This window comes from Mytilus edulis, chromosome 9 (assembly GCF_963676685.1).
Source record: "Mytilus edulis chromosome 9, xbMytEdul2.2, whole genome shotgun sequence".
Classification (NCBI taxonomy): Eukaryota; Metazoa; Mollusca; class Bivalvia; order Mytilida; family Mytilidae; genus Mytilus; species Mytilus edulis.
Genome location: NC_092352.1, coordinates 54,218,161 through 54,231,242, shown reverse-complemented (window position 1 = coordinate 54,231,242; position 13,082 = coordinate 54,218,161). Strand labels below are relative to the sequence as shown.

At 33.7% G+C, this 13,082-nt stretch overlaps 1 protein-coding gene across 1 annotated transcript; it reads left to right on the top strand.

Annotated features, from left to right (window-relative positions):
• Positions 1 to 12,263: 12,263 nt before the first annotated feature.
• LOC139490056 (craniofacial development protein 2-like) lies at positions 12,264 to 12,830 on the top strand. The gene has a single exon (XM_071276907.1). It carries the CDS (start codon positions 12,264 to 12,266, stop codon positions 12,828 to 12,830), a length of 567 nt encoding a protein of 188 aa, XP_071133008.1.
• Positions 12,831 to 13,082: the final 252 nt, after the last annotated feature.

Below are 13,082 nucleotides of genomic sequence, written 5' to 3'. Positions count from 1 at the left end.
CAATTTAAAAAGACAGTTGCAACAATTTACACTAAATAACTCGTAAGAAATAGTCTAAGCTAGGACATAGATTAACGATCTGAGATATTAAAGCCCGGGATGAAGAAGTATGAAAAAAAATGAAAGACGAAAACATTCCAAAAAGACCACACCAGACCATAAAGCATAAAACAGTCCATTAATGGCATTGGGCTTTATCTGGTTTTTGATCGGTTTGTTTCTTATAAACAAAAAGCTGTACACGTACAAAATGTACAGTATCAAGATTGTTTTAATTGTCCAATGTATTCATGATTCCCTAACTGAAAATAAACGTTTTCCCTATGTACAACAATGTTGTCTTAATCCAAATATCCTAGTCATTAGATTAAGAAAAATATGAAGATAATGGCGAAATTATAGCTGAATGCATTTTGATATGTTTTTTTTTTTGGAAAAAGGGAGACAATTCAATCTCAAATATAGTCTTAATTGTGATTTCTTACGTATACTTTATGTATGACGTTAGTAAAGTCAGATATCGAGAATTCTCTAATAAGATATTGAATATTATTTACATTGGCACTGATATCGATTTTGTCACCAACAATAACATGATACATATTCATTATGATATTAAATTCTAACGATACTACCGCCTAAAAGACAAATCCATCTACTAAATATTGATAATCTTTACCTACTTATCTGCATTTATTCAACGTTAGAACTATTGTATAATTTGATGTTAAGTTGAACTTACGAAAGGTCAAAAGCATTTAAGTTCCTTTTAAGTATTTCGTGGAATGGGAGACGGAAATGTTCAGATGTTCTAACGATACTACCGCCTAAAAGACAAATCCATCTACTAAATATTGATAATCTTTACCTACTTATCTGCATTTATTCAACGTTAGAACTATTGTATAATTTGATGTTAAGTGGAACTTACGAAAGGTCAAAAGCATTTAAGTTCCTTTTAAGTATTTCGTGGAATGGGAGACGGAAATGTTCAGATGTTGAAGACTAGCAACCATAGACAACACACAGACACATTTTTTTTTTCTGTCAAGTAACGCATTTTAGTATCAACTTGTAAAATCTGTCGTCAAGGACTTTTAGTAAATATTTGGTTATTCTAACAAATTACTCTGTTGTACATGTATGACTATTTAAAAAGGTATTTCACTTGACCTATATATATGTACTGTGAAAGTACTTTTATTTGTTGCTACCAATTTTTGTGGTTTGAGCAAATGCTATATGTTCATGGGTTCTTAAATTCGTGGAATGAAGTTATCCAAAGAAATACAAATCGAATGGATAGTTTAAAACCATCAGATATGATATTCTTGAAAATAATCAACTGTTGTTTTTGAATTGATTTATTCAACAGAGCAAAATAATTTTTCATTTACTTTGAATATTTAATAAAAAATGCTTTCGGAAATAACATATGCTTAGAAATTGTCTCGATTGAAGGATATTGCAAAGTCCACATCTAGATGATGCATACGTGAAATCAGAAGAGAGGACACTAATTAACCTGAGAGCAACAGCTTGACGACCATCAAAGGTGTTTATTAGGCCATAAACATATAACCTTAAAGAAAACGTGATCTTGAAAGTAATTAACTGTTGTTTAATATTTATTTGTGAGACATTGCAAAATAAGGTGGTTATTTTCACTTACGTCTTCGTCTTTCATTAAAGAAAACATTCATTAAATATTTAACATGTTTGATTACATAATTCCTTTCGGAATAAGATAGTATGTTTAAGAATTATCTCGATTGAAGCATATCTGCACCGAAAATCTGACTCTCATCGATCAAAACTATAATTTTGCTTAGAATGTAATGATACAAAGTTAGACAATTCAGATAGTTCAAGTATTATATGGATAAAATCCTCCCTGAAGTTTTAAATAAAGGTCATAGTGTTTTGCTTATATCGATGTATTTTATAGATTAAATCAACAACACCCGCATTCATGTAGTCAAACATGCATGAAATTCCTACCATCTATCTCTTGATTTAAATGACAGTTGTTATATATCGTTTGACACTTAAATTCATTGAAATGCAAACAACGAATATCACGAAAATTGGTACCACACGAACAAAAGTATTACCACTGTAATTCATTTTTCAGTATTGTGCTCTGTTATTGTTATTGAATTAGCATGTAGCCAAAATACATAAAATAGTAGAATATGAAGCGAAATTGTGTATCAGATATATTTGCTTACACGTTTTTTTGACGGAATAATTAACTCAAACTAGCTTAATATAAAAAAAAATACACTCGACTTTAATTTCTTTTTCCGATTAATAAAGACACTAGAATAATACCACTTTTTTGATTGTCATAATTCGATTCAAATTAAACAAATACGGGTCACAAATGAAAACTGAAGAAACACATAAACTATAAGAGGAAAAAAACGGAACAGCAAAAACACTTCTACAAAAACAAACGCCAACATACATAGAAACGGAGTACTTGATACTAATTGCAATATGCCTGGTTTAGTACATGATATTTAGCCAAATCCCCGCTGATATGGTAATGTTAAAAATACCACTAAAATAACAACATTTCGTGACAGGATTACAGTACCTATAAACGCAAGAACGCGAGTATGCTCAGTACAGAGGAATACATAAATACCTGTAATATAATATACACATGGAAAAAAGTATTGCAACACCAAATTGAAATTGAAATTAAAAAAACACTTTTTATTTTTTTGTGATATAATTTGGTAGAATAGAACTGATTAAACATTATTTAAGTATCACCTGAGTTTAATCAATAAATATAAACTCGATAATTTTTTATCTGCACATGCAGCTACTGTACCCGTAAACAGCAAAACAGATGTTTTCATCCTCATTGTTTTCAACACTTTAAATAACCAAGTTTTTAAAGTTATGTGGACCTTGTAATGGGTCCTCGACAACTCTAAACTGCAGCAAGATGGCAGATTATCAGCATGAGAGAAGCAGGGATGTCGCTGAAACAACTGCACGTATTTTTGGTCATCACCATTTCACTATAAGTCGTTTTGAGAATAAAAATAAGGCACTAAACGATGTTAAAGACCTTCCGAGATAAAGAAGACCCCCTATACCATTTGCTAAGGAAAATCAAGCATAATAAAGGTTGGTCAGAAGGAAACCCATTGCATACAATACAATCCTAAAAAGAGAGTGGTGGACATACAGGAGTCTTTTAACAAGAACTGTTCGAGATCGACTCATCGCTACTGGTAATCGTGCGATAAGACCATTTCGGAGACCTTTGCCTACGAACAGACACACAGTTTTCCGTATCCAATGTAGTGCAGAGCTCGCTAAAGTTGAAAATTAGCATCGTGGAGGAAGATCCATTGTTCCAATGGAATTCGGTTCATCTTCCTTGGGCGGATCGTAGCCCGGATTTGAACCATATCGAGCATATATGGGACACTATTGGGCGGAACGTGCGCGAAAGGACACCCTAGTTCAAACACATAATGAAATAAACAATGCCCTTCATCAGAAATGGTTGCTGCTACCTTAGCAACAAATTAGTCGATTTTTGGCAGGAATCAGAAGACGTTTAGATGCGGTTATCCGTTTGAAAGGAGGCTGCGCACAAAGTACTAATTCTTTGGCGTATAACGATCAACCATGATGTGAACAGTCATCTGAAGATTAATTTTGAAATGTCTGACATTGTAAAGTTCGACTACAGTAAAAGTTGTAAAATGCATATTTTTGTACAAAAAAACACTTCATTTTGTTATTAAAATTGTGGTTATATAAATCATTTTTTTTCAAACATTTTTTGATCGTTTCGATGCCAATGTTATCATAAACTATGTTTCAATAATATTATACAAATATTTTATTATATTTCATCCAAAAAAAGAGGCTAATTTTTCAAATTTAAAAAAAACAAGGTGTTGCAATACTTTTTTCCATGTGTATAGTTCATTTCAACGTGTGATCCACAGAAAAAAAACGAACTCCGAATATTATTGCTAATTTTAAAGGTTTTGTCCCAAATAACTGTCCCCAGGGCAAAGATGCAAGTTTATGCTTTAAACAGATCAATCTTTTATTTTTTGTGGATTTGGCGGAATCTATGCTAACACACAAAAAAATTCCATCTTCCACACACTATTATGAAAATGTGTATATAATCTAAAAGTTTACAAATATATCCATACTCTATGCTATAATTTTATTAAAAACACTGATACAAAATGCATATAATCCTAAATTATGTATCTTCATAAATGTTTCTCAGCCCATACATACAGGGGTCAACAATTCCAATTTTCCAATTTGGCCTTTTAACTTCTATAACAAATCGTTCCATTTCTTTTGTTTGATTTCGACTAGGTTTTCGCCTAGTATTAAGTTAGACGATAAATTGTTCACTTCTGTCCTAATACTCTGAACAACAGATTTATCAACTGTGTGATTGTTTTTTACTTTTACAAGTAACAAGGAAATTGTTACCTTTAAATCAATCTGGAACAAGGACCTGGTTATCGTCCTTTGGTTTTCGTTTTCTACGAATATAGTCCCTAGTGTGAAGAGAATATAACTTTTTTTTATTTTTATACACTTTCCAGATTTATTCTTGATATTTTATGCATGTAAAATTAAGTAAGGGGATGAAATTGTAAGTTATCAAATGTGGTGTTGAATCATCATGAAAAGTATTGGTTTTGATCAATTGACGCTGTATAACTGATATTTAGACCACAAAATCATAGAATTGTAAAATAGAGAATCGAAAGAGGTAATATGTCTAAGAGACAACAAACCGACCAAAGAGTAGACAACACCAATGGGTCCTCAACGCAGCGTAAAATCTTGTACTCGGAGTTGGTCTTCAGAAGGTCCCTTATTAAATTGTGTTCTAGTTCAGTGAAAAGTGACGTCACACTAAACTCCAAAACATATAAATGAACTTAAAATTAAAAAAACATACATGACTAACATTAGCCAGAGGCTACTGACTTGGGACAGAAGCAAACATGCAGTAAGGTTAAACATGTTTTGTGAGATCTCAACCCACCCCTAATCAGCCAATGTAGAATAGAGATACTCATAGAGGTACGCACTATAAATCTTTGTTTAAAATAAGTCCATGTCCAATGTCAGAATAGGTATCAAAGGAAACTATGCAAAACATTATTGATACATGAATAAAAAAAGGGGTTACTGACATGCCAAATTCAGACCCCATGCAAATTAGATAGATTATGTCGTCACCATACGAAAATCAATTTAAATCGCTCCCGCTATTGGTTTAGTATCAAACCACCATAAAATATATGAGAAAAACCTAACACGTTTCATGCCAACAACTGTTTTCAAAATAAATGTGCTTATTTTCGGTGCAAAGACCAACTTTCATTGTCCATATTTTAGGTAAAGCCGATAAACATTTCTATAACGTTGATATTATTTGTTCATATATCATTATACTACACCGGGGAAATATTTATAAAAAAATAGAGCATGTGCGCTTTTTATTTCGTTTTTGGTATTAAAGAAAGGCACTACGAAATATCTGTGTTCTCGGGCCACCTGTGTACGATGTGTTATTACACGCCATTTTGTCCATGTCTACATCTTTTATCTGAGATAATCCCCAGTTTTTGGTACGGTTTGTGATGCTTATTCGTTAGCCTTTTATGGTGTATTTTGTATAATATTGTTTGGATGTTGGTCTTTTTGTAGCCATGGTGTTGTAAGTTTATTTTACACTTATGAGTTAGAATGTCCTTTTTTTATTTTTGCTTTCTTTCATTAATATATGTGAAGTCTATGTTATATAGGCACCAACGTTTTAATAATCACTGTACGTAACGCTCCTCTATATGTCTAGGTTACTACTCATGTTTATATCGTGTCAAAGGTAAAACTTATTTGTTCAGTGTATATTTTCTTATTTTGTTTAAATGTCTTTTTGATCGAATATTATTAATCCATCCTCTCTGTAAATGACATGCTATTTCGGTTATATTTCGAAATGCAGAAAATATTTGATGGATTATTCCAAATAGAAGTATCTCCTTATTTTCCTCGGAAATATTTGTACAAAGTTAAGAAAAAGACATTTTTTTAACTCGTTCCGTTGATTGATATGGTTTCAAATTCTGACTGATATTTCAAGGAAGATTAAATTATCTGTTACACACAAGGTAGAGTAATTTTTAACCCTAAAAACTAGGAATGAACTCATGTGTTCCAGAAACATGAGGAGTTCCTGCTTCTTACACGTCACCCACCGTGTTGCAATTTATAAATCATGTCCGATGAAAAAAAAAAACCCACATCTACAGTACAAAGGAGAACATTTAAGGTCGTATATCAATTTTATATAGCAACGTTCCAGCAGCACTCGAATACGGAGTATTATACGACTCGAATTGATACGATAGTTCAGGGCTTGTATTTCATTTCATAATGTCATTTATAGAGCCTTGCTGCTAACAAGGAAGCTTTTAAACCAAGCTTTAGAGTTCCAAATTGTAAAGTTGAAATCATCCCTTCGTAAACTTTACGGACGTCTTCATAAAAAAGCTGACCGTTATGGAATATCCGTTTTAAAAATGATTTTTGGATATGATCCTCACGTCGCAACTATAATCCCGTTCCCTTTTCATGAGTATGACCTACAACATTAGACTATTTACGGGGTTTGTAATAACATGAGCAACACGACAGGTGTCACATGTGGAGCAGGTTATCCTTACCTTTCGGAGCTCCCGAGATCAACCCCAGATTTTGATGGGGTCCGTGTTTCTTAGTCTTTAGTTTTCCGTGTTGTGTCTTGTGTACTTTTATTTGTCTGTTTTTCTTTTTCTTTTTTTTAGCCATGGCGTTGTCACTTTATTTTCGATCTATGCGTGTCCCTTCTGGTATCGTTCGCTCCTCTTTTAAGGCAGTTGAAATTATTGTTCAATTATTAAGTTTATGATTCGATTTTTAACACAAAGTAACAGTTATACAAAAAGATTTAGATGTATGATATGCTGCAACCAAAATGGGCAAAAAAGGGAACGCAATACTTCATGCAGAAGATTAAATTATAACTGCATTCCTCCTTATCAAATTAATCAGAAGAAGAAATTTGAAAAAAAACTTTATCACTTCTTTTCACTCGATTCCCGACCTACGTCTACTTTATTCTCTCTTTATGCTCTCGTCAATTTTTTTTTTATAGATATAAGAAGATGTGATAAGAGTGTCAATGAAAAAACTCTCAATCTTAGTCACAATTTGTTAAAATAGATCATTATTTGTCAAAGAATGGTCTTCAACAGGGAAACTTGACTTACACCTAGCGTAAAACACTTATGAACCACATTAACAAACGACAACCACTGAACATCTGGTTCTTGAATTAGGACAAATGCAGCGTGTTTAAACGTTTGAATAAGACGAACCTTCACCCTTTCCTGAAACAATGATGTAACATAACAAGATAGGAAGACACACTTTATAATATCAATTAAAACAGCTGACATCAATCAAAAGACATATATTGTTCTTTAAACAGAAAAAAATCACAAATTTACAAAATTGACAACATGGTAAATTTAAAGCAACAAAATATGACAAAACTTTCTCATATTAACACCTACTTATATTTTTTTTTTAGTTGAATTTATTCACATTGGTCCACTTCACCTTTTTTGAGAGTATGAAAAAAAGTTTATTTGTGGAAGTGTATTTTTTTTCACGATAATAGTTGAAAAATCGATGAGAAATTGGAAAATCATCAAAATTGGGTACTTTCAAAGGGCCGTAGCAAAATAAGAAGCGCACCACCATATGATTTTTTCTTCATCTTTTTTTTTTAACAGTCATATAAACCCAAAAATCAGGTTTAGAAAAAAAAGTTTAATACTAGACATTTTTGGCTCCTCAGAAGTGTACATCCTTAAACGTGGAAAGTGAATATCATTGTAGGGGTGCGCTTGGTTTTCATGTGTGTTTATTTTGTTTTGTATTAAAGTCAATGGACAATTTCACTCTCTCGCTAATAACTGGATCCGCGCGATGCCAAGAAAAGCGAGTTAAAGTTGGTGTTGACAAATTCATTATCTGCAATTCTGCTATTGATTAAATTTTAATCATATCAAGAGAGTCTAGACGCAAAAGTCTGAAAATTGCTACAGCAAACGGAGGCGAAATGTTTTTTTTTAATGAATTATAGAACAAATTCATGAACTGAATCAACCGTATCAAGGTACTTACATGTAGGTTGTGTCATAAAAGCTACAAAAGTAAGCAGAATTTTAAATAAGTAGCACCTTCTTCGGCTGAAACAAAACCAGATATGAAGCTGAATGTATTCAATTCTTTGCTGTCTGAAAAAGATTTTTATTTTCTAAATACATCACAGTGTAATTTTTCAAGAAATTATTCCACAAAAAGGTGATTACATTACATATCATTGCATCTAGCGAAAGGTTGGCAATTCTAAATGATGCTGCTGTTAGAGCATGGGACGCTAAAATGATTTTAGAAAATAAGATAATTTGCTCAATAATGCAGATTATAATGCGGCATGTTTGACCACAAGCTTGACATATAGAACAAAATCCATTAATAAATATGTGTATGATTTGGTGTTCAAAGTGTAGTTTAAAAAATAGACACCGACCTTCCACGTGACAAAAGTCTCCTTGTAATGTCATCAATTTTGACATTGTATTAGTCTCTTCTACCAGATAAAACTAGTCGGACCTAATGGAAAATTATTGCTAAATTTGCTAAGCATTACACGGCTGTCATTGTGTTCTTTGCCCATTAAGGACCTGGTTAGTCTAGCGTTATATTTGCTAGCAATATTTAAACTACAGAAGTCGTAAAAGCCACGAATAAGGTCAGTGCCGAATTATAAACGCCGGGTAACAGACGGGTTACATAACCGTTCACGACATTGTTTCGTTTTTTAACCAAGTTTCTGTCACCAGTATTCCCACTTATCTACATGCCTTGAGTTGGTTCCACTTCATTTGTTTTTAAATGGGTAAAAAAAAATTGATTGGGGGAAAGGCATACCAGGCGGCATGTGCCGGGTTGAAAGAGCTATGGTCTTCCTGGAACTGATATGTCTTTTTGTCAAAATGTGGGTAGTTGCAAAATGTCCAGGACGTATCAGCCGACAAAGCAGATGACACTGATAAAATCTCGTAACATGTTTTTTGAAATATTTTTTAACTTTATTTTATTTTTTCATCGTTTATTTGTATGGCCATGCCTCATTTTTTATATTTGTTATATAACTCTCTTGCACTCATTGCAGTAATGTCCAATGACCATTAAGAGAAGCACTATAGCTAAACATAAAAAAATCATAAAACTTCTGTATTTAAGTATGAGCAAAAAATAAGCTTGTAAATGAATACAATTGATCTTCGCTAAATCGCATAATAAGGGCATGTAATTATTTTATTTAACGAGTGAGTGAAATTGTCCATCGACTTGAATACAAAACAACAAAAACAAAGACATCTGAAAACCCAAGTGCATCCTACAATGAAATTACCTTTCCATGTTTAGTTCAACATAAACGAATAAATATTAATACCAAACAACATAAAGAAATCATAAGACTTCGGATATTCTAAGATGAACAAAAAATAAGCTTAATAATGACTACAAATGATCTTCCCTAAATGTCCAAAAAAAGGCATATAACTAGAAACCACACCAGCTTCGGTTAATGTGTGACAAATAACCGGACTTGAATTCGGGATAAAAAACAGATATTCAGCCAAATATTTATCTTCTAACGCATTTACTTCAAAAAGTTAAAAGGTCGAGTGAAGCATAATACGGCGGCATTCCTCTGGTACCTTTAACACAAATCTATATTGCACGTGCAAAAAATGCCAGGCCAAAAACGGTGATTTTTCCGCGTTATTTTCAACTATTTCCAGATGCATGCATACTACTCCACATATGGAACTACTTTAAAAATGCCTTTATAGTTTATGAAGTTCACGAGTAACTGTATTTTCCAATTTCGTTCACAAATTATTTTTATAATTGGTAAGTTATGAGATTCGTCTACCGAATCAGCAGTGGGGTATTCGTTGTAAATTGGGTAACATCAGTTAATGCTGTCTTTAACGTCATTTGTACCAGATTTGATATTTACGACAAACATTTTTCTGGATAATCGATAGACAATTTAAGACGTTAAAATTCCATAATGTCTAAAATTGTCCTCTCCGCCATTGTCATTGTGTTCATTCTTCTTGATGATTCTGGATTTCGAAGTTATCAATTAAGAAGTCCTTTTATATAACTAAATTTTATTGACAATTCGTGGTATTGAAAACAGTAATGAATTTTATTTCTGGGATAATAAATTTATAAATAGATCATGTCAAATAGGTAAGTATTTGATTTAAACAATGTACAATGAAAAAGTCATACAGGTCAAAAAAGGGTGAAATCAAAAAACATTTAGTACACGAAGGAAATATATATTTTATAGTAATATACTGTAAGGGACCTGGGGAAGGCTTCAATATAATTATATCATTTGGGTAAGTCTCCGTAAAGGTTGCAGCATTAACCAATTTTAAAAGTGTATATATATGTGTCTGGATGGTCAGCCATTATGGACCAATTGTGCCTGCCTGTAACAGAAAAATATCTCCCCAGCCACAAGACAACTGCCCAAAACGTATAATCATACTCTTATGAAGTTTAGTGTACCAACACTAAAATGATTAATGAACAGAAGGATCCATTCCTAGTCAGGAAACCAGTCTTTGCTCATTTGGAAATTGTAAGTTGATTTACCATTTACTGGAGATTTCTATTTCACTAACAATAAAGCATAATCCACAGTACTAAATATGTATTAACACATAAACATAATAATATGGTCAAATACAGGAATAAGATATATTCTTCAAACATTGTTTATATAACTAAGTCACCCTTGACTAAGCCTGGTGATGAAGCATGGATATATCAGGGTAATTATTAATATTTAATATTGTGATGGCACATCCAAATTGGGACTGGAACATCTAAATACCAACAATTGGCACACCCATGTAACTAATTATGTCAGGCCGAAAGTAACAGTTTATCCTAGTAAAATCCTAATATATGGTCCCTTGTTAATTATCTATGATTAGAAAGGTCGATGTGATGGGGAATAACTGCAGGATTACATTATTAACACACTGGGGTAACTGGACAAGGTAGGAACTGACAGCCGGTTTTTATCCTTATTTTCCATTTAAATTCTGTGGGTTGATGTGCTGAGTACAAAATGGTATTAAAATTACGATAAATATTCATACCTCTGCTGTGTTGTTATTTCTTTACGAAAATTATTACTGTTGTCACTTTTAGAATTTGTAGTTACCCGCCACGGCATCTATTCGACATATTATGAAAGCGGCGCTCCTTATATAATAAATTTATATGTCACGTGACATGTATTAGCCAACCATAACAATGAAAACAAAAATGGTGGGACAAGTTGAGCCAGGCAATTGCCTGAACTTTCATGAATTTGGAGTTACTTAAGAGTTAAGTCTGTCAAATGACTGTGTGATGCGCACCTGTATGTGTGTTGTTGTGTCTGTGCTTGTCACTCTCGCTTTCAGCATTCATCACTGGCTAGCAGCTTGCTGTGAAAAGGAGAGCCGAGTGCGTCTTTCCTGCCAGTTACAGCCTCACATGCAGTAAGACCTATGTGGCCCAGATATGGGATCCTCCACGAGGTGATAGATGGAAACTGGGCAACTCACAGCCCCAGGCAAAACCACAAGGTCTTGGAGGAGGTTTGGCCCCTAGATGCAAGGCATGCTAGGTCCACCGGTGAGTGGATACGCCCTGGTGCCTGCAAACCAAACCCCCAGCTATGGGTAAATAGCCCCACTGCCTTGTGGGTGACTGTGGAAAGTCAAAGGCTATGGGAGACAACCCAGAAAGAAATCCGGACAGATGCAATCCGTTAGCATGGTAATGCAATCATCTACGGGAAGGACTACCCAGAGAGAAAACCCGGCCCACCAGAGTGGAGGTTGGACGTTGGGCTAACTACCCAACTCTGTAAAAAAGAACTTGTTACAGAAACCAGAAACGCTGAAGAAACCCAAGATTGGTGTACTGCTGAGGAACCAAACATGACACATTTGGGAGAAAGCCGAAAGGAAGCCTAAAAGCCGATCGGTTCCATAGTAGCGCCAAAACAGAATATGTATATAGGATGTTGGAATGTTAGAACAATGGCAGACATATCAAAAGCAGCACAAGTAGCGAAGGAAATGAAAAATTACGGTATGGACATTTTAGGTATCAGTGAGAGTAGATGGAAAGGAGCAGGTGAAACCAAGCTTCAAAGTGGAGACACAGTGATCTATGTCGGGGATGATGAACATCAAGTCAAGGGAGTAGCCATAATGATGAATGAAAGAGCTAAGAAATCATTGATGGAATGGACACCAATCAACAAGAGAATGATAAAAGCAAGATTCTATTCAAAGTATAAGAAGCTGACAGTTATACAAGCATATGCTCCAACAAATGATGCAAAGGAGGAAGAGAAAGAAGAATTTTACCAACAACTACAAGACAATGTTTCATCTTGCAATAAGAATGATATGCTTATAGTTATGGGTGACCTAAACGCTAAAGTAGGCAAAGACGATAGCCATATGCAAGAAGTGCTAGGAAAACATGGATGTGGGACAATTAATGAAAATGGTGAATTATTATGCAATTTCTGCCAAATCAACGGCCTCATCATAACAGGCTCCATTTTCCCACATAAGGAAATACATAAAGTAACATGAAAATCCCCTGATGGAAAAACAACAAACCAGATAAATCATATAATGGTACGAGGGGACATGAGGACATCAATATTAGATACAAGAGTAATGAGAGGAGCAGATGTGTATACTGACCACTACTTAGTAAGGTCAAAGATCAGGCTCAAACTGGCAAGAAATAAAGGTGACAAGAACAAATGCAAAAGAGAGAGATATGACCTAAACAAGCTAAAACGTATGGATGTAAGGAAAAAGTACAATATTGAAGTGAGA